This window comes from Myiozetetes cayanensis, unplaced genomic scaffold, assembly GCF_022539395.1.
Source record: "Myiozetetes cayanensis isolate MyiCay16 unplaced genomic scaffold, myiCay2020 scf2-11, whole genome shotgun sequence".
In the NCBI taxonomy this organism is placed as follows: domain Eukaryota; kingdom Metazoa; phylum Chordata; class Aves; order Passeriformes; family Tyrannidae; genus Myiozetetes; species Myiozetetes cayanensis.
Genome location: NW_026087411.1, coordinates 17,725,209 through 17,753,167, shown reverse-complemented (window position 1 = coordinate 17,753,167; position 27,959 = coordinate 17,725,209). Strand labels below are relative to the sequence as shown.

Here is a 27,959-nt window from a genome sequence, read left to right as displayed (position 1 = left end):
CTGGACTTTGGGTAGGTTTTTTTACTTCCAATCTATGCTGCTAGACATGTGCTATCATGTCTAGTGTCATGTCCCTTGCCTCCTGATGCTGCCCTCGGTCTGGCTTCTCCAACTCCCCTGCTGCCACGTCCCCTGCCTGTGCCCAGGCCCCGGTGCTGAGACTCACAGGTCATGGTTTCGAGGCGCAGCATGCAGCACACAAAGTCAGAGAAGCCCATTCTCCCCGCAGCATCGCCGTAACGCAAGACCAGCAGACGCAGGAGCTGGGTGTTAGTGGCCAGGCCTGAGGAGGGAAGGGGGATGACAGCACTGAGAGGACACTGCAAGACGATGGATGGGCTCCGATGGCCTTGTGCTTCCTGCAAAGAAGCTGGGGCCCTCCCTCAGCCCCCCACCCTGTCATGCCAGCTCTCTGCGTCCCTGGACAGCAGCTTGTCTTTCCACAGTTTTGTGCCTGAGAGACACAGTAGGGTAATGGAAAATCAAAGTCGTCTTACTCACTTACTCGGATTGTGGCTTAACTCAGTAAGCAGGAAACACTGAGCTAACTAATCTAGTATTATCTTGCTTTTCCCTTTTAGCTTTTATTTTCAGTAAGAAAGGGTGGTTTTCTTTGGCTCATAACTGTTAAAGTCTGAGTGAAGCATTTACAATAGCACTGGCACTTTCTGCTAAACAGGGAGATGCTGCATGCCCATGCTATTATGCAGTATAGCATGCCTGGGATTCTTAATTTTTACATTTTCTCTTCTATTAGAAAATGGCAAAGAGTGCATTTCTTTTTTATTAGCTGATTATTCAGTATTTGTGTCACAGTCTGTTTGGATGGAAATTGGTATTCAATTGAATGAACAAAAATTGCCTTTTAGAATGATTCTTTTATTAGTTAAATAAAACTACCCTAAATGTGCTGGCTATATAAGAGGAATGATTTAAATATATTTTTGCACTAAAAGCTGATTTGCGAAACAAAAGGGAAATTTTCTGCAGAGAGCTGGACTGATAGCTTCGGTTTAATGCCTTTCTGAGACTTCAGAAAAGTCTCATTTGCTCACTCCCAGTTATAGTGGCTCAGCTGGATGAGAAGTAACTTTCCTGGCTTTTCAACCAGCTCTAAACTTTTCAGTTTTAAATGAACTCATCATGGAGCTAAATTAGTTGAACAAGCAGAAATAAAAGAAATAGCTTCTCTACACCTGTACAGGGAGAGATAGAGCTGATGGAGGTGGTTTAGTACCACCACTGGCAAACTCTTGTTGCATGAGCCTAGTTGGAGGTCTCCAGCAGGAAGTAGATACACAATGCTGAATATTTAAAGAATCTAAATACATTTGGGTTTAAGATACATTTCAAAATAAGGTAAACCTGATTTTAGATTCTTTTCTTGGGAGAAAAAGTAATTTAAAATAAATCTATTTAATGAAATTTCTTCTTTGATTCTGGTTTTTAACCACTGCCAAGAACCACTGAGGCAGTGAGCAATGAATTCTATCTATTTTTAACGTTTTGAAGACTGTGGGAATTCGATCAAGCTCTCTCTGGACAGTAGATTTCAGCAAACATTGTAGTGCTGCTAATGAGATGCTATAATCACATCTCACCCTAGTAAAACACCAACAGTTTGACCTGGTCAGTCTGGGATATATTTGCTCTGAAATCTGCACACCTGGCAAGGTCTCTCAATTATCCTCATCAACAATTCCTTCCTGTTCCCAAGACTTTCCAGATATGTGCAGTTGCTTATTTAAAAGACTACTCCCCACTCTGCTTTTAGCCAAGCTTTAAAAGACAGATTTGGTTTCCCTGTTTTTAAAAGTTATTTTGATGCATTTACTGTTGCTAGTGAAGAGTGTGTAAATACACCAGGCCAGTGCCCCTGCATTTCAGGGCAGCAATGCTGTTATTGCAGCTGGCCTGCTTTACTCTGCCCCATCCTCATTATGCTTGGAAGCAATAGGAAAACAATGAAAATTAAGCACACGCTGCAGTGTTTTGCTGGGAAAAGCACCAAACACTTCAGGGAACAGCTGGCTAAGAACTGTATTTAGATACATTAATACCATTCCCAGAGGTAGCACCAAGCTCCCAAACATCTTCTGGGGTCAGCTGCTCCTTCCTGCTTAAAAGCCAGGACTGGGATCATCCTATTACCAAGCCAGATTCAAATGTAGCTGTCTGGCTCAGAAGGCAGCAATAATGAGCTTATAATTTTCTTCTTCCCCACTCAGAACTGCCAAACATGTATTGAATTTGCCATTTAATAGTGTCTTTTTATCCCTTCAAATAGCTGCACTGTTTTGGCTGACAGGACTTCTCAGTGTACAATTTTCCTCCCCGTTTTACACTTTAGCATCTTTCTTACAGAATGCACCTGGCAGCTTCTCCTTTGACATTTGGCACGTCAGCGCTGCACTCCTCAGGCAGATGCTAATACTCTGCCCACCTCTCAGCAGCAAATAATTTACACTTAACATTCCCCGAGCTGACGTCTTCCACGGATAGCAATCCTGCACCAGCTTCCTCCTGAGGACAACATCCCTCCGAGCTCAAAGCAGCCAAATGGGAACTTCTCTAATAAGAGGATTGCTGTGTCAGAGATGCATTTCATACACAAAGTCTCCAGAGAGACGACTCAGCTAAACTGCTTCACTCGTGTAACAGGGTCCCATGCACTCTCTGCAAGTTTCAGCACTCAGTAGCCAACAGAGGTCAGTGCAAACTAAATAAATGCCTGTCACTGTGGTTTTCCTTCTAGACTTAGTCACTGCCATGGAGAGGAACTGCAGGAATTGGGACAAGTGCAAGCATCCACTGTTCCTTGCTCCTTTCCTCTACTGGATGTTTCACCCATGACATAGAGAGACTGTAGATAAGCCAGTCTGGCCAATGCTGCACTTCTCTGCATCTCTGCTGGCTCCCCAGCACAGAGCTCTGGGCAGAGCTGTGATCTAACTGGTACCTCTGTGAAATCCAAACCACTTTCTCCCTGAAGCTCTTTTTTCTTTCCTCTTTCTTTTTCATCCTTTCCTTCACTGGCACAGGGACAAGAAAGGGAGCTGTTCAACACGTATGGATATACCTGCTGTCTGTATCGCACCCTTCAGTTCAGCAACATCAAGGAATCCAGAATGGTTTCTGTCCTCCTTCCTGAAGATATCCTATAAAACAGTGTAAAGGTAGATTTCAAGCCCTCATCAGAATTACCCAAATTTACTACCACACCTAATTATGTACACTTTTCTTCCTTCAGAAATAGGTTTCAAGGCAGTTTAAAAGATGAGATCGAGTGGCCATGACAAGGGAGACCCATTTCCAGAAGGCTCTGACAGAATGTTTTTGTGTAAAAAATCCCACAGTTTTGTGTGGATGGAAGCCTTTTTCCTCACTCTCCGTCTTATGTGTGCAAGCAAGCAATGGGAATACTCAACTTCACTGACAGACATTGTCTATAACATGTGAAATAAGCCAGGAGTTCCTGAGTCCCAGAATGGTGTTGAGTCATCTTTTCTAACACACCACAAGCCACACTTGATGTGCTGTCAGTGGGAAGAGCACTGTTGCTAGATGGAGAACTGGCACCCCCTGTCCAAGGTGGCTCAGACTATCTCAAGAGGGATTAGACAAATTAGAGCCCAACCCAGGCTTCAGGAAACCTTCCCATCCTGCACCAAGATTGAAAGAGAAGAACCCGACACAGAGAAGCTGCCATGCATGCCCTGACTGGGAATTTATGTGGGACCCTAAGTACCATGCTACTGTTTTCACTGCTTCCAGATCTAATGCTTATCCCGGAGCAGAGACATTTTTCCCAGACAGGCTTTCACTGGATCCTACACATTTTGACTACAAACTGCAGCACTGAGGAAGTGACATTTTTCAGCTGCCTCTGTTCAAGAACTCATTTTAGCTTAGAAAGTTTTGTGGGTTTTTTTGGTTTTCTTTTTTCTTTCTTTCTTTTTTTTTTTTTTTTTTTTTTTTCTTCTTTTTAATTGCCAATGGGGGCACAGACACAGAGATTTCCATCAAATTCTGAGCCTAATTGGGCTTCCTACCTTTACCCAGATTTCCCTCAATGTTCTCTGTGCTAGAAAAGCCTCGACTGCTCATTTGGAGCACTTTACACACACCACTGCTTCCTGAGCTCTCAACCTTTGCGTGAGAGGATGGAACTCTGACCCACTAAGCAAGCAACCTTTGCAATGCTCCCCCGCAGTGTTTTGATATCACAGAGCATCTGCTCCCTGCTGATGAAAAGCCCAAGGGTACAGTATCCGCGGAGAAGAGAGAGCAGCCCCTGCATACCATGTACTTAGTGAGACTTCGCCAGAGGCTCCTGAACTCCTGCAGTGTGAGTTGTCCGTTCGAGTTGAGCTGTGCATTTAGTTAAGAATCGAGCAGTTAATGAGAGCTAAACCTGGTTGTCTTTGTTCCCGAGGATGCTGCTTTCACATAAAGGCATAAGATGCAGCCTCTTTGGTCTGTTGAGAAAGCCAAAAGCTTTTCTGCTCCCAATTATGCTTAGAGTTAAATTCACTGTCTTTGACACATGGTACAGCTGCTCATATCTGTGCTCACAAACAACAAAAGGTTTCTATTTATATGGTGCCTTAACCACAAAGAAACCTGCAGTGACGTTTAGTCACAGAGTATGGATGCCCCTGAGAATGAATATGGGCCTATGGTCTTGCCTCTGTGCATGAGGCTTCACATTATCAGCTCTAGCTGGATTCTCCTGCAGGAACAGGCACTGAAGGAGTAAGAGCATGAGGAGACAGTCCTGATGCCTTCTGTCAGAAGGCAGAAACAAGCTTTGAGCCATGCATAAGAGCCCAGGAATGTCAGCAGACATCCCACAGAGAATGCACGAAGGACTGTGTCAGTAAAACTGCTCCCCTCCATACTCCATCCAGGAATCCTTGGCAGACATGCAGCACCTCACATAATGCAACTAGAATAGCGAAAACTCTCTGAAAGCAAAACTCATCACCAGTGAAATATAAGGAGACAAGTGCCACTGTCATGAAACCTGAGAGAAAAAAGCTGATCCTGGCTTTGAAGGCTAGGATAAGTCACACTGTACATGGGTTGGTTGTATGCAGCCCAGACTACGAAAAATCCATCCTGAATTAAAGCAGAGCAGTGGCTTTGCCAGCTCCTTGCATGTGCCATGCATTCACAGAGCCCACTTATCCCAGGACGAGCTTTGGAAAGGGGGAAAAGTCTCTTGCGGGACTTCTGGTCATTTTCATTCATTCTGTGGCAGTTGTAAAGGTCTGAAAATGTTTCAAAGTTATTTCAAGGCATGGAAGAAAAGAGACAGTGAGCAAGTAAGGGGGAGAAAACACATGGGGAAGAATGTATGTTTTCATCACGGAGCCCTCTTGTTCTACAACAGGCAGAAATTAATTTCTTGTGTTGTCTCATTAACAGTAAAAAGACTGTGTGATCCATCTAAATAGGAAAGATACACCCAAAAGGTTGAATGGCCTGCCAGGCAAATGCCTGTGATTCAGTGGTGACAGTGCTTGTGCCCCTGACACCAGCTTTTCTGGCAGGGCTGGCAGCCTGCTCAAGTGCCACCACAGGCCAGGGTGGTGCAGCTGGGATGGAAGAGCTAAGCTATGCCTAAACTCTGTGCTACCTCTTTTCCTGGGCTCTGCCTGGGATCTGCACCCAAGGGTGAATCTTAGCCAAGCCCCAGGCCCAGCAGAAGGGAAAATGAGAGCAAAGAGTTAGCTTTAGAAGACCCTCACCTTTCACCAGACACATCAGAGCCAGGGCATGCACAGCAAAGTCCTGCATAGACTCCTGGACAGTTCTTTATTGAGGATTGTGGCTAATTGCACACTTGCAGGTTCTCACATGGGGATGCTCAGCTCACCCATAACTCAAGGTAAGGATAGGCAGCACTGGGAAAGTTTATTGCTTCTGCTGAAAGGATACATCCATCAGAGCTAAAATGCCTCTGCACGAATCGAAGCTGAATCTTCCTCCCAGGCTGGTCATTTCATCTGCAAGGATTGACAAAACAGAAGGAATTAGCGAGATGAGGGATGTGACTGGCATCAGGACACTGTTCAGAGGGAAGGAGGACACCGGTCTGAAGGCTCACATAGCTTAAAAGCCCCACATCTGGCTCAGATTCTCAGACAGTAGCAAGGGTTCTGTGCCAAGCTGAGGTCTACTGAGGGACTCTGACATGTCTCAGACATCTCTACTGCTCTCTTCCCCAAGTACAGTTGCTCTGCTCAGGCTCACAAGTAGCTACTCTGCACAGTCTCTGCCCACCTACCTGCCCTGATGGAAACTCTTCCCTCTTGAAATAAGGGATAGGGAAATGTCTGTGATAAGAAAGGCCACTTATGCTGCACTAGCAAGTCCTAAGAGCACTTTTGAGCTTTGTGCATGGCTGAGTTGGTTCGAGCCCTCGGGCTGTGCTGGTCTCATGTTTGATCTAACAGCACAGTAAGCCACAATGAGGACTTTTTGAGGACCATCGGGACACCACTAAATCCTCTGTCTAATTTACACTAGTCTAAGGATAAGGAAGCACCAAAGACATCAGCAGGACTGTAAAAGCTTTACCTTGCAGGATCACTTCATTAAGCAGTTGTTGCAGCTGTGAGGCGTCAATAGTTGAGCCCTAATGCAGAATAAAATGCAAAGAGAGGTCTGTGAGCATAAAGTTTTCTACTGTGTCACTTTTGCTCAAAGCTCCTTTTCTCATGCTCTGTGGCAACCAAGAACCTCTGCTTATATATCAGAGGAGCATCAGCACCCCCCTCAGGAACATAACAAAGCCCTTCACAGTGCTGGGAAAATCTTTGTCCTTCCCTACAAGAGTCTTCAGGGAAGTTACAGGCACTGCCCTCGCCACAGGATATTTTCAGCAGTGATGGGACAACCTGCTGACTTCACCAGCCCCTAGCTAGGGAGCTGGTGATGGGCAGGCACAGCAGGCAGCTGTGTGAGTGGACTGGGAGCACAGGCACTGGTGCCTGCTTCCCTCAGGGCTGCCCATCAGGGAACCTGGCTGCCTCCCTCCTGAGACACCCCTGGGGCACCCAGTGTGGCAGGTCATGTTCATTTTCACCTTCATGCATTGATATAACTATTAACAGCAAGAGGTCCATTGTGCAGAGACTTCTGAGAGTGATTTTTTTCCTCTTGACTAAGTCAAGGAGTTCTTTATAACAGTTTATTAAACCATTAAAAGCTTCTCCTGTGAACACAGAGCTTGGCTCTGAAAGAGCAGGAATCAATTACTCAAACGCTGACTGATGTCTGGTTTCCAAGTGCTGAGAAGGCAAATGGAAAATGATGCTGATGAGAGGAGGGGAATACCCAAGACTTTCTAATTGCTTTCAGCAAATAAACAAACCAGAGCCAAAAAAAAACCCCACAAAAAGTACACATGCAAGCCCATCACCACTGCAACTACAAATCTCCAATATTCGACTGATATATGGCACTAGGCAATCGATCCCAGCTGAATGTCCCTTTTTTCTGTGGGTTTTGGCAGGTCAATCAATACTGTTTTCAGCGTATCCACTTGAGGATCAAGATACATTTAAAAAAAAAAATTCTAGATGAATTTGTATCAATATCATAGATCAGGGTTGTTTTTTTTTTTTTGCAAGTCCACATGTCTTTCTTATTTATTTTTTTTTCAGCAAGATGTTTTAGACAGGATACCTGCTTAGCATATCTTAGGAAAAGAGCCTTATATGAGCTGTCCTGGTTCAGTGTCAGTCCATCCTGCATCAAAGGCAAAGTACAGACATAAATAATTCAGTTACAAAACAACTGGAGGCAAAAGTCTGCTGATCCAAACAGCACTTAAGAGGGACAGAGAATGTACAGTACAGGCTGAGTTTTAACACCCTGAAAGCAAAGTGGGCTAGAACTGAAGAACAGCTACTGCAATGAAGGAAGAGGCATAGTTTGGGTGTTAGCATTTAGTACAATTAGCAAGGAGCAACTCAAGGCCTAAGGAAGATGACAGATCACATCCAGGGTGGGATTTAGCAAGTCAATACATGAATCTTGGACGTCTTTTCCAACCCAATCTATTCTATGATTCTATGATTCTATGATTCTATGATTCTATGAATATAGAGATACAAAGCCTGATCCTTATTGATGGCCCCTAGTTGGGACCATTGAGCAGGACATGTGAAGATTCATATGAACAAAGAAAACAGAACAGGAGTTGTCTTTTCCTTTCTTTTGTACCTTCTCAGCCCCAAGGCAGGCAATTCAATGGTTAAGTGATTTTTTTTTCAACCTTCCATTGAGAAGATCCACCAAGCACTAAGGGCAACTACCCTTGACATTATAAAAAGTTTTCAAAATAATCTAAGCCTAAGGCCTAATGCCTTCAGCTCTGTGCGAGATAATTCACACCAGTCAAGCCCAAACACCTCAACAAGAGTAGAAAGTGTGGGTACCATAATTCATCAAAGTCTCAACTTTGACTAAGGACAACAGCCAAGTAAACTGACAGCTTGTCAGTAGAAAGACATAACAAGACACCATTTACACTATCCCTCTAATGGGATTTAATTTCATGCTGGAAAATGAATCACAAGGAAAAGACTGTTTTCTGTTCTCCTGAAGCAGCTTCCCACCTGTGGCTTCAAAGACCTGCACTGGTTTGCAGCATGGTTTTGCTGGTGTAGCATGGACTGGACCAGCTCTGGCAATGTGTGCACAGTTCACAGCAAGGAAATGAAGCAGCAGATCATAGCTGGGCTAGACAGGCTGACATGTGGGTTGAACTAGAGATGCCGCCAGTTTTGAAGTGTAACTTGCCCTATATCTGAGAAGATACCCTGCTGAAGATCATCAGAAATCTGCTTTGGGCCTCATCCCTATGGATTCCTGTGCTTTATAGGGTTCAAGCACCTAAATTAAGACATTCCCATGAGGAAGGCATGTGTAATGCCACTCTCAGGAATTAGTTAAAGTTTCCCCCTCTCAACTCCATAAGATACACATTTTACAGACATTGTGAGAATTTAGTATCTTTCAAGTTCTCTTTCCCCTGCTCCATTTAGTTGGTCAAAATGTTAAAGATGGTGAGGTGAAAAGGACAGATGGACAAAGGAACAGTATAAGATTTGTTTCCTTAAAAGTCAGGCTCTGAATAAGACATGAAGAGGAAGAGCTTTGTTGTCACTTCCATCTCTCCAGAGAGGTACCCTGCTCTGCCAGCAAGGTCACAGGACGCCAGAGTTGAACTCTGGGACAGGTTATGGCTGGTAAAGGTAGAAAAGAACAGATGAAGAGGAGGCAGTAGAGGTGACTACTGAACAGTCATCTCTCTGGGAGCACCACCTGTATCTACATCTTCACAGACTCTTACCATCGGCAGCACTGGGCTGGTCGGGGAGCTTGAGTTCCTAGAAAATAGTTACAAGAGTCAAACTGGGAGAAAACAGGCCTTTTCAGAGCACTGATTTGCAGACGTGGCAGAAGGCAGGCACCAACAGTAGCCCTTGCCCAGCCCGTGGCCCCACAGGATGCTCAGCACCCACACTGCCCAGCTTGTCCCAGTTCAGCCAAGCCTGCTGCACCAGTCCTGGGTCTCTCTGTGCAAACAGTCACGAGCAGATCCAAGTCTCTGGCTGCTCTGGAGCCCCTGCCTTCCCCAAGCCAGCTCTGTTGGCATGAGCAGCAGACAAAGGGTAACTTCTTTTACTCCGAGCATACCAGGACTAAATTCACCACACAGAAGACAGGGCTGCCCTACCTTGAGCCACATAAATTTTTCACCTGCTTTCTCTTTGCCTAGTTTAAGGAAAAAGCCTAACTTATTCCATAGTCAGGAATAAAAATAGCACTGGGCTATTAAAAGGCAACATCTTCTAAATGTCTGCAGACTGTCTGAAATTGAGCCAGGGTCACCCTTCCTTCTGAGACACACTCAGAAGCAACATTCAGTACTTGAGTTTTGCTTTTGGTAGAGAAATTAGACAAGCCAGATTCTATTTTTATAACATCTGTGCTATTATAGAGGTGAGTGCTGCAGATACTCATGGGAAGGGCATCTCCATGCTTGGCCTAGCTCAGGAAGTTCTGTGAGAATCAGAGACTCCTGAAAAGTGCTTCTTTCAGGGCTGAGCCCTCTCGTGCATGACTCATCATGCTGAAGGCAGTCCAGCACACAGCACAGACTTCTTGTGTTTGTTTTCCATAACTAAGGAGTTGCCTTAGTTGGTTCTGGGCTATTTTTGTCAGGGGCCAAAGCCTAGAAAGCAACCTCATTATTAAGATATGGGCCAATGAGGCAAGAGCTTAAATCATTTCCACTATAAAACTTGCTAAAGGGAAACCACTGCACATCTGATACTTGGAGGTCATTTGGTAAAGGCTGAATACTGGGGTTTGCTTATGTAAAGTAAATCACACCCAGATATTCATGTGGTAATGTGAATATGTGCATGTGGTAATATCTGCCTTTGCATGAACCAAGATACCATTTTTCCAATAAATTTATCTTCAAGGCCTGTCTCATACCTACAGGGAGCCCTGTCAGCCTGTCTGTGAGGTGGCTGAATGAAAGAATCAAGGCCTTTCACTGCTCTTTGCTTCTCTAGGTCCCACTCTGAGCAGAATGGGACACAATCCATCTGGCATCCAGTCGGCAGAACATAAGAAACTACATAACAGTTGCTAAGAATTAAGAAAAACAAGATCTCAGTCCTCCTTTCAGTAAGGAGAATTTCTCCACAATTATTGCTCCCTTGTGTACTAAACCTGAGACCCCTGTGGCTGCAGATGATCTATTGCCCTGCTCTGCAGTGGCCATCCTTGTGCATCTGACTGTATGCCAGATCCCCCTCAACACTGTGTGCTTATCACTCGTCTATGCCTTCCCAACACACTTCAAGGACACATTAAAAGCAAATTGCCACATTAATTATCTTGACATTAAATAGTTAATTCCTGGCACACTGTACGTCTGGAGCCTTTAAGGAGTGTAGATCATCTTACTCTTTGTAGTCTTGATTCTTTATGAAAATTCGCAAGAGAAATTCAAATTCTTGGTCCTCTGTTGTGGCAGGAGCAATGGCATAGGTTCCTGGGCTCAAGATAAAGTAGTTGGTCACATCTCGAATCGGAGAAAAAACTGTTTCAGAACTTTGGAGTTCTCCTGAAAGGAAAAATACAACTGGCTATATTCCCTCTATGTCAGGAACCAAAGTAAATCAGCAAGCACACTCACAGCAGCCTTGCATTCCCACAGCTCTCTAAATGCTCACTGCATCTAACACGCCTTAACCTCCCCAATGGCCTGAAAAGCCCATCCAAGGGACGGACTTTTTTTTCAAGGGCACATCAAAATTGCACAAGCATGAAGGGACTGAGAGAAACAGAAGGCAAAAGGAATGTAAGTGGATTTGAAGAGAACTTCAATTAACATTAAGCAGGCTGGAGTTCATGAAGGAATCAAGGATGAATAGTCTTACTAAAACTTCCCTGAGATCTTTTGTGACTCAGAGGGGTCAGAGAGCCCTCTAAGCATATCACCCAGATGACAATATTTCAAGAATCACAACCCAAACCAGTTAAGTGTCACAAGAAAACAGCACTCTGATCTTTCGTCTGTTATTCCAGTATTTTTGCTGAGATGAAACAAATATAATGCAACAGCTATTACTATGATGACATGTAAAGATAGCATAATAAAAACCCCTTCCTAAACATATTCCCCAAAACATATCAGCATGTATAAATTCCATTTAGAATGGTTATACAGCGTGGCAGAGTTATTTATGAGCCATGCCTTTGGGAGACAATAACATAAAACTGCTATTTTGAAAGGGAAAAAAAAAAAAAGGATGACTACTGTTACAGACAGCTGGGAGGTACACAGACTGCCAAGTATTATGGGTCAGATCTTGAGCAGATAGAAATGGGCAGTGCTGCAAAGAAATAAATGGTGTAATCCTTTTTTTTTTTTTTTTTTTTCCCAGTTTTGAGTCTCATTCCACACTCCTTCTGGTAAAAAGCAGAAGCAGATTAATATCTCAATGGAATCAAAACTGGTGTGAGATAAGAATCAGCCTCTATACATTTCTCAGCTCTATCACACAACATTAAACTTCCCTCACAGCCATGTATTAGTGTTCCACGTCTATATTTAATCAAAGGCTTCCTAGAGCTATCAAATATGTCCATTCTGGTTTGCATCCTTGCCTGCACTGCATTCCCTTCTCACCCTGTCAAGGGCTAATACTCTTTTTACTTCACAGCAACCATTTGATGCATCTCAAAAGGTACTGAACAATGAATAATGCTGCTAATGAATAATGGCAGTGAAAGAAGATCAGAGAGGAAGAGTGAAGCCACATGAATCTTGCCAATTGCACTCTCTTCGTGCAAAGAAAACCCCTTGTAAACTTTTACTCAAAGATGCCACCCCCGATTGCCCTCAGTGACTGAGGAAATAAAACAAAGGATTGGCAATTACACCCACCCTGATTTTATCTCCTTGGACTTGGCTTTTGCTGCTAGCAGGGCAGGACACTGGGTTGGCTGTAAAGAGATGGTAGACCAGCTCTCATGTTAAAATACTTAGTCTGAGTCCATGCGGGAATATCTTCTGTATAATCTCTGTGTAAATTTGTACCAATCCCATTATATTACTGAAAGCTATGGCATGACAGCAGAGTAATGGGGGTGCCTCTAGTCATGGTCTGTTCTGGCCTTGCCCTCGAGCCCTGTGTAGGAAGTCACTGAGGGTCAGAAGCCCACACTGAGCCTGAGGTGAGCTATGGGCTGACAACCCACGGAGGCCATGTCATCCAGACTTGACAAACTCATCGAGTTTCATCCATCCATGGGAACATACCAAGAGACAGAAAACACACCTGAGCATCAACTGGAGGGGAAGAAATAAATTTTAAGTATAAAGCAAGAATAGTAATATCTGTCCCCTAGTCTGCTTCCTGATTAAAAACCTTCTTTTCAAGGCACCCAAGACCTATGGCATCACGTTCCAGTGAAGGTCATTTCTGTTAAGATGGGTAACTAATCGACGTGGACACATGTCATGCAAGAGCATTATGCCTGGTGAGTGCTGGGAATGCTGGAAGGAGTGAATTTCCCACTTTTACCAGGAGCAACAGCTCTTGCTGAGTGGCACAGCTAGCCCCACAGAGTCCTGCAGGCTTGATATCTGCACAGGGCAGAGGATCACCTCAAACAGGGATAGTGAGTTTCACTTGCTGGAAGGGTGCTCCTTTTATGACATTTCTTATTTCTCGGACTCTGTTTTTTATGAGCTACAAAGCCATGATTTTTCTTTATGAGCAGTAGTTAGACTAACAGCATCAGTTATTCAAAGTCTGGGACTGGGGCAAACCTCTCCAATGATGAGGAGAATGTGAAGCTGGTGTCACAGCAACCTCTGCTTCCTTTTATTCTCTGGGTTAAGACCAATTCCCTCCCACCCTCCTCAGAGAACAAAAACACTCTGGAAAAGGCTAGCATTTATCTACACTAGCAATTGTGCTTTCAGTAAGCCTGGTAATGCTCTGACAACAGCTGCCCTTGAAAAGGAACCTCCTTGGACAGTAACCAAGAAAGAAAACTTAAGAATTGTAGGGGAGGCCCCAGATATCTGCACTGGTCTCAAGAAAGGCTTCCATGTATTTTGTAAACGATTTTTTTTTACATGTCATTTCAGTGTTAGAAAAGAGGGAGATGAGTAAGACAAACCCACTTCGAGGAACAAAGACTATTTGCTTCTCTACTATACCTAGAATACTGCTTGAGAGTTGTGGTTAGTGCTGGTTGTCCTGTGCTGTGCCAGGCCAGCAAGGCATGTCACCAGTACTGTTGGTGTGTACAGAGGATACTGCCCTGGCACATCTGGTAGCCAGGGGACTCCCTGAGTTTCCCAGAGCTATTTTGGGATGCTACAAAACTAAAGTTCAACGTTTGTTCCTTAAGACATGAATAAAGGAAACAAACCCTGCCTAGCTCTACTTTTCCTGTGAAGTTTTACAATAGAAGGCATTCAGAAATTCACACCACATACTGACTGCTCTCCTTTTACAGACCAAAAGGCAATTCAGTCTTTCACGTCCACATACAGGTATAATAAACCACACAGAGAACAACAGTGCCTACATGATGTCTGACTGTGCTTACCATGGTGATGAAAAAGCCAATCTTCAGGTTTTTTGCATCCTGTGTATGCTCAGGGTGTTTTTGCATGAGTGAAATTACTACATTATAGGTTTGGGGGTCATAATCTGCCACTTTGAAAAAATATTGAGGGTTTGTTGAAACTGCACCTGCTGAGAAAAGTGTTAACAGATTAATTGTAGGCACAGGGATGTCCCAGTAGTAGCCTATTGTGTAAGATCATACTTATATGGAACAAGAGCAATAGGTAGTTACTGCTCCAAGATCCTTTCAGTGCAACAGAGCACTACAGGTTAGCTCTAGAAGCTGAGGCATCTGGAGTTAAACTAATTGCACATTAATCATTCTAGAAATCTCTGGCAAAGTCATAAAAGTCATGCAGATTTCTCAACACTCCTAACATCTGCTTCACCTACACGGCACACTGTCCTGTGGCAGAGAAGCAGTGACTCTAAATCAAATGTCTTGACCCAGGGGCTGAGTTAAAAAGGATTGTGGCTTGGAGATCATAAGCAAATAGAAAAGAACAAAATTGTGCAAGGCTATCCTCTCCTTCCTTTATGTTAGTGTTTGTGGTGGACAGACAGAATGTTGAGCTACAGAGGGAAAAGGCTTCTTTTTGGCCAAGGTTTTGGTTAACAGAAAGCATACCTCATAAAAAAGCAGTGAAATGCCACAACTTGGGGAAAAGGATTGAGATGGCAGCATCTGCTTAAAGCAGTCTAGACTTCAGGCCAGTCTGGACTTTTAACATACCTGCTTTGGGTGGCCTTGAAAGCTGCAAATTAGCACGACTGTACTAGGACAGGCACTTTACTAGAGTGCTGGTGGAAAACACAGCTCCAAGGAAACTGCCTCTGCCCACACACTCTCAGTGCAGCCCCTGCATCTGTTCACTCAGTCCCAGTGCCCATGGTGTGCAGCAGCACAGGCATCGCTTTGTTGTCACACCTTGAGACACGGCAATCTGGCTGTGAGGAAGAGCCTGAAGCCTGTAAGCCAAAACCCATTCGCTGATAAGTCAGGGATCAGCACTGCAGGAAAAAAGAAGCCCTTTCACTGATCACATGCTACCATCTTAGATTAAAAAGACAGAGCCCCAGTAGTGATGAAGCTGTAAAATAAGTGAGATAAATTAAGATAAAAATGGTTGGAGCTTGCAATGCCAGAAGGGTCCTTGCACAGGGAGTAAAACCAATGGATATTATCTGCTCAAAGACCTTTTTACCTTAAAAAAAAAAAAAGTAGAGCTTTGTAGCATAACTTTTTCATTTCATATCCATTTAATTTCAGAGTATTTCTTGCTCTGGAAAATCAACTACGTATTTGCCAAGCCAGACTTTCTGATGAGGTCCCCAGTAACACCTGCTGCAACTGGCTGCAGGAAGATATACAAGCTCATTTTGATTTAAAGAGTCCAGGGTTTCTAAATCACAAGTCTCCTGTTTTAACTCAGCCAACCAGTGCTGTTGCTTCGTTTCTGCCTATTTAGCTGGTAAGTGCTGTAATGGGAAAGGGCAGGCATTAACAACTGGCAATCAATATTTCTGCAATTTGGTGCTCAGAGTGAGTGTTTCACCACAAGCATCAGTGGAGAGGACTGGGTGACTGCAGTGAGTGTTCATTACCTGAGGAATAGTAGTTCCTTCTTGTGGCAGGGTTTGGACTCCACAGGTTGATATACTTTTCCAGAGACCATGCTGTGCAGTGCTGATCTCCAAAGTCCAGAAATGTTGGGGTATTGTTACATATATATAGCCATGAAAATTGCTCTTGGAAGTTTTCACAGGACATCCTGCAGAGGAGGAAAAGCGGTTTAAGATGGAAAAGCATTGCCAGCAGGTCAAGGGAGGTGATCCTGCCCCTCTACTCAGCCCTAGTAAGGCACATCTGGAGTGCTGTGTCCAGTTCTGGGCTCCTCAGCACAAGAGAGACATGGAGCTCCTGGAGCAGGTCCAGTGGAGGGCAACAAAGATGATTAAGGGACTGGAGCAACTGCTTTATGAGGAAAGGCTGAGGGAGCTGGGCCTGTTCAGCCTTGAGAAGAGATGATTGAGAGGGGACCTTATCAATGCCTACAAGTATCTGAAGCAAAGGTGCCAAGAGGGTGGAGCCAGGCTGTGCTCAGTGGTGCCCAGCAGTGGGACAAGAGGCAATGGGCAGAAACTGATGAACAGAAAGTTCCACCTGAATATGAGGAAGAAATTCTTTACTATGCGGGTGACAGCACACTGGAACAGACTGACCAGAGAGGTTGTGGAGTCTCCCTCATTGGAGATGTTCAAGAACTGTCTGGGCACAATTCTGTGCCATGTACTATGGGATGACCCTGTTGGGGCAGGGAGGTTGGACCAGATGACCCACTGTGGTCCCTTCCAACCTGATCCCTTCTGTGATTCTGTGAAGACACTAGTTAGGTATTCACATTCACCATCCATGTCTCTGAAAGGGGATTACTGAGAACATTGCAGGTGACTGTAGCTGCACTGGCTGATACCTTGCAGAAGAGGCCAGCTCTCAATGCCTTTGGGCTGCCCTAACTGCCCCTAAGTCACAGGGCATGTTCAGGAGTGGAGCCCTGAGATTTCCAGCACATCTCTGCCTCTCTGCCCCTCCACAGTGTCCTGTCTCACAGTCATCCTCTGCTTAAGCCTCAAGTGTCTGTTTCAGACCAGCTTGCTGTTGCCCTGATTTCCTCAGAGCCTCACAGGGCAAGTGTGCACTTTCCGAATAATAATAGGTTTTCTAAAGGATGGCTCATACATGGCTAAACTGTATCTGAGAGTAATCAGAGGCAGTGAAAAACCACAAACACCTGCAGAGCAGCCAAGTGCACAAGCTCTATGACCTGCTTAGCCACCTGTCCCCTTCGAGCATCTGTCAGTCCAAGGTTCAAGCCAGGTACTTTATTGGAAATGGCAGTGTGACAGATCTCAGGGGGATGGGTTTTTACTTCTGTCACTTCTCATTTTCTTCACCAGCTTGTTACTTAATCTTGGCCAGCTCCATTTTTTCAGGTCTTGTTTCTTCTGAAACCACGGGTTCAGGACAACCTCCAATTTGCTGTTTGCACATAGCTAACACAGGGTGTCTTGAGCCATCACTAATAGCAGAGTACTGCCAAAATTACTCTTTTTTTCATAATGAAGACAAACAGAAAACCAAAAGGACAAAGGATCAATAGGAAAATACCAGAATTCTCCATCATCCTTATTTCTGAGGAGGGCTTCTCTGTATTTAGGCTCAACATGGTCCCACTGAGGAGAGCTGCAAAAAGGAACAAATCAACAAGAAGGTGTGAGTCACAATTTTTCATATCTCTGCACAATTTTTCATCTCTCTGCGCAGCCTATTTCTCTAACCAGACTGTCAAGTAACGAGGGATCAGAGAGGGTGAACAAACTGCACACTGGAAACAGGATCATGCTTGATACCTTCATAGCCAAGGCCAGCAAACAGAGGTCTGCACCTTTGCTGTGCCTGTCTGAGTTGCCCACCTAGGAAGGGGAATCTTGCCTCTGCCCTCTGAGCCCTGGTCACCTGTCCGCATGCTGGAGGGGTTAGTGAGGTACCAAGGCATAGCACTCTGAAGGGCTGATATTTCATTCACATCTTGAGAGCACATTAGCCAGTCAAATGTGTTGTTTCCAAGCTGCATGTTTATAATTAAGTGATAATTGTACTTTCTGCAGAGTTTAAGATAACTAAACAGAGCGTGAATCAATAATTTATTGATTTATGCCGCTTACCTGTGAATGCGCTACTGACATGTCAATTACAGCTAGGATTGTATTCACTCTTCCAAAAAATGGGAGGATGCTGTCTGAGCAGATAGATATTATCCCAGCCTTAAACATGTCTGCACAACCCACCACCCCATCCAGATGCAACATGCTAGCCTGACTTTTCTCAGCAGAGAAGCTGTGAGTGATCCTAGCAACAAGGAGGGGTGGAATAACCTAAGAGTGACACAGGAACATCTCTCTAGTCCTGAAAATACTGATGCTATTCCAACAGGAAAACATCTATTTCTTTATAAAACACTGTTGCAGTCTTCCTCTATATAATTCCATTCTTTACAGAAGAGATGGTAGATTATACACACAGCAGCAAAGTGGTCTTTGCATCCCCAAAGCTGCATCTGGGATCCAAAAGGTCAGTTCAAGCCATTATCTGGCACTTTGCCTTTGCAATAACCAAGGACCCTTTTTATCCTTCTGTGTTCAATACTTCCATACTCCATGGATTTGTCTCACCATCCTCTTCCAAGAATTTATAATCAGGGCAGGGGAAGAAAAAGGAGGCAGGTGCATGCATGATTGCTGCAAGGGAGTTCAGTAGAAGCAGACAGTTGGCATCTAGGGACATGGTCAGAGCTAACTCCAGGAATTAAAAACTCTTTCATCCAACACTTACCTGGAATCATGCACTAGGTAAAATGTACACCCAGACAAGAGGGGATACCTGAGCCTAGTGAGGCTGCATTAGTTTACCCTGGATTGGATTTCCACGGGCAGTTGCTTTGCAGATGGAAATAACACTTATAATTAATTGATTTGGAAATATCTGTTTTGTTAAAATGGGTACAAGGCAGAGGTTCTTTACAATAAGCCTATAAGAGATTGATTCTCTATGACATTAAAGCTTTAAGACCATACTCATCACTCCAGGGCCCCTTCCATTCCCCATGGCCCCATGGATTCCAGATCCTGATGATATGTTTCCAGACATTCTTGTAGCGGATCTGTAAAGAGGAAAGAAAAACAAACTCAGTCACAGCTTTTCACAATCATGAAATTCAGTGAAGAGACGAGTAATAAAATGGATCATCCTCCAAACCTTAGAGACCTGGTTTAACCTCTGATCTCATTTGACTGCAACTAAAAAGCAGAGCCTTTTGCTACGTTGGAAAGAAATGATGTGTGAGAGACAACTGCTCCCATTTTGCTTTCCTGAGGATAATGAATAACTGACACAGAGAGAATCAGCAGCATTCCTGCTACACCACATGAATTCAACAGCCTTGGGAAATTGCAATGCCTAATTCCACACATCTGATCCTGTGAGTCAGCAGAGGCAGAGACTTTGAGGAACGAGGTCACCAGACTGCCTGGAGTGAAAGCCAACAGTCAGCACAGAGAGATGATAAACAGAAACTGTGGCTCTATATCTACAGTACTGGGGTTTCCAACAGCTTAGGTTTCTGGTGCTTTTCTCCTCTTGTTGCCACTGATTTAAGTCACTTTTGCCAGTAAAGCCAAAATGGTGGAAAGGAGAAACAAAGCTTTTGTTTCTGTCTCTCCTTATGCATACAGGCAGCGTTGTAAACAAATGCCATGGCAGACTCTTCCCAGGTAAAGGCACAAGACAGCTCCCTGGATGCCTTGGCACTTCTATAATGTGGGGCAAAGGCTGTTTCTCCTCTCTGCACATACCATGAGCAACAGGAGGCTGGAACAGTCTGCTTCTTCTCCAATGGAATTGGGGATCCTTCTGCCCCTGAGCTGGAGAGAGACAGCTGGGCCTTCTTTGGAGCCATTTCATAACCTCTTGATAACAAGTAAGTGTCCTCCAAGAAGCAGCACATTATGATGATAGCACCAAGCATGCCATGGCATGAGTGGATAGGAACCAAAGCCAAGCTCATACAAGAAATCATCAAAGAGAGAGAGAGAAGGGAGAAAACAGCCAAGGGAAAACAATGTCCCCTTTCCAAAATACTTTAGATTCTGAGACTCAAATGTTTTGCAGCTACCTTGCTTGACAGCACACCTATTGTTTGGTTTCCTTCTTGGCCTTGCTCACTGTTAACTCTCCCTGTGTGCACTACAGCTTACTGGGGTAAGGCAGGTTCTAACTTCTTTTGATCCATGTGATAAATTGGTTCTGTTTTCAGATCATCAGTATTAATATCCAGCCAAGAGCAGTTCTGCATGAGTAGAACAGCTTTAAAAGATGCAGAAATGCTGTTCTTGAACCAGAGATTCACTTCTCACACAGTGATTTTTGGCAGCTTGTGATTGAGCTGAACAAATGTAGATTTGCATCATATGACAAATCCCACAATTTCAGCCAGTGCTTCTATTTTCATTTGAAACAGAAAAGCAAAATTTTTAAGAGTCAGCATGGAATGAAAATATCCAGAAATGCTTTATTTGCTACTGAAGTGTCCCAAAACAAAACTGAAAACAAGTTGCATTTTTCTATTACGAAAAATTATAGATTTGGATATCCTCCCTCTTCTTGCTGTGCCAGAATCCTTCCATCTCTTGGAATTTGAACTATGGGCTTTCAACAATCCCTTCAAAGTGTGACACTAATTAAAATTCTCTGAACTGAACAGCAGTGCAACTGCCCTGTAGTGGATCATCAGTACAAGACCTTCAGGCAGGAACAAGTCCCTGATCTTACCTTCACAGCTCCTGTGATAGTGTAGGCATGACCCTGTACAATCCCATTCCTCAGCTCTATGTTCCTCTTTGGCTGCAGAAGGGAGAAAGCACAGCTTTTAGCTTTTAGCCACACTGTGAAGGTACAGCCATAGCTCCAGAACAGCACTAAAAGAAGCTGCCATTGACTACAGCAGTATCTCAGATACTGAAATACTCACTCCAGAGAAATGTGACTGTTGTTCCCAGCCATAAGCAAGCCAGTAAATTTAACAAAACTATGGGTCTTCACTTATTTGCAAGTTCTTCAATGGTCCAGAGCTACGGCAACTGAAAAATGAGCTGCACTGGGTGACTAGCAGTCAAGACTGGGGGTCTGCAGAACTTCTCTGCCACTCACAGCCCATCATAAGCCACCTGAGCTCAGATGCTAGTCCTTGGCTTGTTTGCAACAGCCAAGCTTCATGTCCTGGTGAAGCAGGCACTACAGAAACAACATCACACACTTTGCAGTCTTCCCTTACATGCTGTGAGGGAAGCCTTGGAGACATTCTATCAAGATACTCACTGAGTATCACAAAGCCTTTTGCACCTTCCCAGCATTAATACCAGTAACCTGCAAATCATGATGTGATAATAGCATCCTCCTGCAGAAGAAAGGTGCATTTTGGCTTGCTAGAATTGATCACAAACCTGTGAGGTCAAAATAAGTCATGCTGCAAGAGGACACACCTCTGTTGCAGTGGAATTAGCCAGGAGAGAAGCCACAGCTCCCTCTCTGACAGACCAATCCATCTACATCTGCCCAAATGTCTTAACGTTCCTTACCAAATAACCTTATCTACTTTCTGCTGCCAAGATCCCTTCAGGCATCCATAAACTGTAACTATTGCATGGAGTGATTACAGACTTCCTTTACAACTTAAAGAGCAAACACAGTAAACCAAGAGAAGCATGTTACTGGTCCTGTGACTCACCTGGCCTGGGGTGCTACACCCCATGAGACAATGAGATTTGTCAGCTGCTTTCAGTATCTCCTCCAGATCAGGAGGTGGATCCTTCAATGAAAACTGAACTTGAACTCCACCTGTGAGGTCTACTAAAGCATCTGAAAGGTATCCTCCATTCAAGTTTTGGTAGGAGCCCCGCAGTCTGGAGAAAAAGAAGAAAAAAAAAAAAAGGAAAAAAAGAATGAAAATAAAAGTTAATTAGTCCTTACACTGTATTTTATAAACAATGTACATTGCTCACTTCCAAAATAGATATGTGCATCTAGGTGGTCAGCAGGTGGGGAGCCTGGGGTGTGTAGACATTGTGGCCGGGTAATGAAAGGAAATGTGATCGAAACACATGACCAGACACAACACACGCTCTGTGGAGTGAATGAGGCAAAGGGGGAGCTTTTCCTGTGTGTTCATCCACATCTGAGGCAGCCGTCTAGAGTCATTCACAGACAGTGGAAAATAATAAGGGGCATCGCACGCCAACACAGACATTTTAGGGAGATGAGCTGCATCTCATCTTGAAGCATCCAGTTTCTGAACAGGAGGCCAAGGGTGACCAGTTCAAATGGATGTTTCAGATCAAATGCAGCTGAACTGTTAATTTCTACACCGTATTTTGTCATGACTCTTCACAAAAATGTCCAGTATCCCTTTTGATAAAGAGAAATAGGAAAAAGAGGGAGGTGAAGGTATTTGCCCATGCTCCCAAGGCAAGACAGAAAAAGTTTTCAGCACTGCTTCCAGTTCACTCTGCTAGAGTGCAATAATAGGATAATAATTTAATATTGCCAACACAGTCCTTGTTGATTTTATCGCATGGTTTTTATTGAGACAGCAAATAAGCTGGAACATGCCGTACTTAGAGCAGGTAGAGCATGCTGTTAAACCCCACCATACACACTGTATTTAATGAATGTAATCAAATGAACTCTGCGGCTAATTGTATTTTGAAGAGTTGTCCTTGTCCTACACTGATGAAAAGAATTTGTCTTGGGCACTGGGGAATAACTTCTCAAATGGGAATCTCATAAACAGCATTGCTTGCAACTTTAATTTAATAGAGGTTGGTATGCATTGTAATTAAAATCTTATGTGGCAAATTGATACTAAATCCTGAGTCAACTTTTCTGAGATATCTCAGGGCAAAATGCATCCTATTCATGAGTTGGTGCGATGCTGCTTTAACATTTGCTTATTCCTGACCAAATCTGCCAAAATTATTATCTGTTTTCTTCAAAACCTCTTTACTGCATTGCAAATGTTACCTCAGCTTCAGGTACCAAGTTCCAACCCATCATACTACCCCTAGCACAGGAATTTTTCTTCAGCATATTTAATAATGGGCAATGGGCAATATTATAATAATGGGCAATACTAAGGGACTGCACTCTGATCCCTTCACTCCCCAGAGGACTTTTTAAAATTATTATCTCTTTATTGCGCATTATTTACCCTGAAGTACTCTGGGGTGGGGACCTCAGCTAAGAGATGTGAGGTAAGAGCTGACCAGAGACTCACAGGAGTGCATGTGTTGTGCCTGGGCATGTTCTTCTTTCATGCTTCTTCTCACAGCCTGCTCCAAATATCCACATAATCTCTGATTAGTGACTATAAACAGAGATAATCCCTGCTTAGAGTCTGCAGTTTTAAACAGAGAACAATATGCAAAGAAAAACAGAAGCAAAAAAGTTTTCTTAAAGTAAATAGGAGACCCCAGACCCTTTTGTGTCACTAGCCATTGCCCTGTTCATTTTTCTTCACAGGCATTAACGTCCCAGAGTTGAACTTGGTACATTTAGGTCTAACTCAAGATCAACATCTCCAGGTTATGTTGGCTCTGTGTTTGCAGGCAGCCATGGATCTTTGCATGAGCACAACACAACATACCCAGGTGTCAGCCTGAACTCCTCCCTGTGCGATTCGCATAAGGCAGAGGGTGAAACCACCCACAGAAAGCATTCAGCACTGGGTGGAAGAATAGACCAGGTATATTTACTTGGCATATGCTTTTTCCAGCAAGGATGGCCAGAATTCATTTGAAGTTCGAGGGTGAACAGACAGGTATCTTCCATTTAGGATTGGCAGTCGGTCATCTATCACTACATCCACCCAGTCTCCATATTGCCAGAACTGGAAATAAATAAAATAAAATAATAAAATAAAATATATAAAAAGCAAAAAAAAAATTTTTTTTACAGGAATTAATCTAAAGCACAGGTATGTACAAGTTCTCTCCTGAACTGCTTCAGGCTAAGAGTCCACATTGTTAAACAAGCTACAAATTGGCTGGATTTCCTAGTTGTAGAGCAAGTCATTTGGGAATATAAATAGTCCTTCAAACAGTGGGAGAAGAGATTCAACGTGGGGAATATGCTAATATTCGTGGGTGATAGAAGCATTCAAGATGATAAAGAGTGATCGTGCAGATGGTTCCATGAGCCTCACTCCTCAGCTGCACATGGATTTTCCCCTACAGTACAGCTTTTGGCCAGAGAGCCTCTGTCAAGATCCAGCCTCTAGATTTTCTTTGCTCTGTGTTTCAATTAAGACTCTGACATGCTGTCATGGACAGAGACAGTGTAGTGACTAAAGACTGTTTTGAGGTGTTATCCATCTCCTTGATGGATGAGAAGGACACAGGCGGTCTCTCCAGCATGTGGACAGAGCAGGTGTTTCTCCAGCTGATCCAGCTGACAAAACCTTTCAAGAGAGAAGATAGGAAAAGAGATCTGTGGGGATGAACTAAAGGAGCCATTCCCAGAGTCATTAGCAGATTAATGTAGCTTAGCATGATTCGCAATCATAAGAGGCCAAGCTCTTATTTGCAGTAATGCTAAGGACTCCAGTGGAAGTATGCCAGCAATAGATTTAGTCTAGCATGATTTTATTTCAACAGCTTCGGTCAATGAAAAACCCAGAAATGAGCTGTTCTGCTAGAAAAGCACAAGACCAGATCTGCCCAGCAGCAAAGCAGCTTACAGCCTGCTAAGCTGAAAGCAAGTTTGATCCTACTTATGTTCTGCCTCACCCAGGCCTCTCACTTCCTACATTAGTGGCAGCAGGAGGTGGCAGGGTTGGACTCTTGGAACTTGAGCTCCATGAGTGATATGAGGCTTCTGCTTGATTTTGGCAGGATGGGGTTTAAGGAAAAGCCTTCAACTGGCTGCCCTTCGCCCAAAATAGAGCAAGGTGAAAGGACTGTCCAAAAGGAGGTGTCTTTTCAGTCACCTAACCTGCCCTTCTGTCACCGGTGGACATGTGGAAGCAGGTCTGAATGGAGAAAAGGTGTGACATCCAGCCACACCTCCCCATGGTGCTTCAAGTGCAAACACAACGGGTAAACAAGGAGAACATACAGAACTGGCTGTGGAGATTAATGTAGTCCAAACCCACTGAGTGACATTTTTCCAAAAGCCAAGTTCTTTGGCCACCTTTGTCAGGGAGCTCAAGCTTGGAGGCCCTCTGAACACAACACTGTATTTTTCTTCAGCTGGATAAAGGGAGCTGTTTTTTTTCTGATTATCACAGACTGTCAGATCATGGTCTCATCTGAGCTCACAAGGACAGGAAAAGCCAGAGGGGGAATGAGAAACCTCATGGAAAGCCCTAGGATACTCTGGGAGTGCAAGGGAGGTACAGAAGTAGCCATTCTTCTCCATATGCCTTCAAAGAGGGTCAAGGCCTTCAGTTTTTGGCTTTCTTCCAGCTTCATGAAATTTCTTTATACCTTCAGGATTTAAGTACTGCAGCTGTGACTGTGGTAGTAAACAAAACCAAGAATCACTGTTTAGGCAGGATGCAAGGAGGGAAGTTCTTCACTTCAACATTTGTGGTGAGCCTTTTAAATCAGGACTTTATTTTCCTGTGCTTAATAGGAAGAAAAAGAAGTGGACAGTTGTGAGATGATAGCAACACATTTAGGGTTCTGCTGGTCAAAGGGGAAATGCTCCTTTTCTCTCTTCCTTAACAGGGATCTTAGAGAAATCCAGTTCTGGAATTGAGCAAGGTGAAAATCCCATGCCTGTCAACCCCTCTCTCTTGCATGGTGTTAAAAGGTACCTTTTGGATGATTCCTGAAACTGAGGTCTTGACCACTTGTGGTCTTAAAGGGTTTCATCAGTTTCTGCCTGAGAGCAGAGACATTAACACTCAGGGCAGATCCCTTTGCTTGTGAGTTGATGCACTGTGCCATAACTCCCTGTAGTCCTTGGAGAATATTTCTGTTTCTTTCCCAGGCTGAGCTGCTGCTGCTCACTGTCCCAATGAGTGGCACACTCTGCCTCACAGGCATCAGAGCTTCTGTGACAGAGAAAGTGATTCCTATACAAACACGGGACTGCCTTAATTCCTGAGGAAATAGCGTCATGGTAATTATTCCCTACATAACAACATCACCCATCCTAACTAGAGCTGATGAAGTGCTGAACACCCTTGACTATTGCAGCCTAACAGCCAGGGCTGTGTAGGAATACTGGAGCAGCCCTTTGTATTCCTGAGAGACAACGTGGTCCAGATCCAAAAAGGTGTAAAAAAGTTATAAGCTAGAATTTTTATATTAGCATATGATATGCCTTATTTGCGATTCTTCACTGAACTGAGGACTGGTGGCTTAGCCTGTGGATGGCAGTAAAATATCTTTGATGGAATAATTGAAAGGCATTGCAGAGAAGCATTTTCATTCAGAGTAGCTTTCTCAGGGGTTTATTGCTCAAGGAAAGCCAAAAACAGTTGCATTGATTTGCAGATGAGATGACAGGGAAAACATTTTCAAATACTGTGAGGTATTTATACTGCTTAAGATTTAAGGATTGCGCCTAACTAATCTTTTCAAAGCTCCCATGGAAGACAATCTAGCTTGCATCCTTTTAATTTGTTTTAAGCATACTGGTGTCCCTTCAGCTGGTTTATCTCATACAGTGTAGCTCTGTATGCTGGAAATGGGCCAAGAGAGAAACATCTGGTATTCTGAGGAGCAAAGGAATGGAGCAAAATTTAGACTCTCCACAAAGTAATTCTCCTGGTGCTGCTCCTCAAGAGCTCCAGGAGGTCAAAGAAGTCTCAATGCCAGAGCTCTTTGGTTGGTACTGAATGGCATATAACAAAACAGATTTGTGAAAAAAGGGGGATGATGAATGCCTGAGTATATATTGACTCTCTACATCCAGTTTAACTTCTGGAGCTTACTGGTACTGCAAGCTCTTCTAATCCCACAAGATATTTGTTTGACTCAGATGCAAGCAAGCAGGGCCTGCCAGTTGCTATCTCAGTCAACCTCCTGGGAGATTCAGAGAATTTGGGGCTTGGTTGAAAGTGAGATTTACTAAAAAGCCTTGTTCCTCTCTCTGAAACAATTCTCTTTTCAAAATATCAAAAGCCTGTTTCTCTGATCTGTCTCCAAGGATTTGTCATTTCAAGCCATTTCAACAAGCTAAGAGGGCAAAGATAAGTGGGGAAACAGAAAATGACTCCAAATAGATAGTTCAGGTGAGCTGACAGCCATAACAGACTGTCCAAATCAAAGTAGACACCAGAATTCCATCTAAACCATATTTGTACACAAATCTATCTGAACAGCTGGCACCTGTACCTCTGGAGTCATAACTTTCAGAAAAGGGCATCAAATTCCCTGAAGTGTGATTGCACCACCTGGAACACAGGAATGTTAGAAAACTTGGGATTTTCTGCAAAATTCTGAACTAGGAGTCAGCACTGAAGAACCAAAGCATTCAAGGATGTTGAGATGTGGGACTGCAGTTTGGACCCTCATATAATCCAACCATCCTAGCTCAAGTGGTACCAAGAGGACAGAGAATACATACCCGGAAATGAAAAATCCCAGCATAATCATCCTGGAATCCTTGGTCCTTTGGTAAAACATTTTCCAAAAATTGTTTTCGCAGTGTCAGGGAGCCCAGGGCAGCCAGCATCCAGCAGTCACCTTAGGGGAGGGAAGAATACAGTGCATTTAGTCAGTTACTCACTGTTGTGGATCACAGCTAACTCTTTAGAAAGAATGGGTTGCAACATCTGAGACATCTAAGAATCAGTTTGTTAAAAGAAACCAATGTTCTTCTATCTCCTTTTCCTCCTTCAAAGCGCGGAACCACTACCCAGTATTCACCAGTGTTCACTGGGAACCTTGATGCCACCCAGACATCCTTTTCTGCTCTCGTGCTCCTCCTATCTTTTGCAGTCATGTTGAGACTCATGGTCTAGAACACTGTTTAGGAAACCTTCAAACTTCTCAGAGCAGTGAGAAACACCTTTCTATACAGGAACAGAGATGCTGCCAAAGACAAACATGGTAATGGACCAGGAGTTAAAGATGGAACTGATACAGGCTGCAGATACATACTCTGATACTGAGTAAATATCAGATAAGATGATCAGAAATATTCATGGGAAA

General features: G+C 43.8%; 1 protein-coding gene across 1 annotated transcript in view; it reads right to left on the bottom strand.

Annotated features, from left to right (window-relative positions):
• The window catches only part of CAPN13 (calpain 13), a 50,125-nt gene that overhangs the window by 6,519 nt on the left and 15,647 nt on the right, over positions 1-27,959 (bottom strand). Inside the window, 17 exon segments of the mRNA XM_050315520.1 lie at positions 167-283; positions 3,080-3,158; positions 4,303-4,371; positions 5,944-6,011; positions 6,586-6,643; positions 7,696-7,758; positions 9,368-9,404; positions 10,999-11,134; positions 11,137-11,158; positions 14,164-14,309; positions 15,789-15,955; positions 17,353-17,427; positions 18,819-18,904; positions 20,572-20,643; positions 21,527-21,701; positions 23,550-23,683; positions 27,373-27,491. Coding sequence (XP_050171477.1) covers positions 167-283; positions 3,080-3,158; positions 4,303-4,371; positions 5,944-6,011; positions 6,586-6,643; positions 7,696-7,758; positions 9,368-9,404; positions 10,999-11,134; positions 11,137-11,158; positions 14,164-14,309; positions 15,789-15,955; positions 17,353-17,427; positions 18,819-18,904; positions 20,572-20,643; positions 21,527-21,701; positions 23,550-23,683; positions 27,373-27,491 — 1,623 coding nt within the window.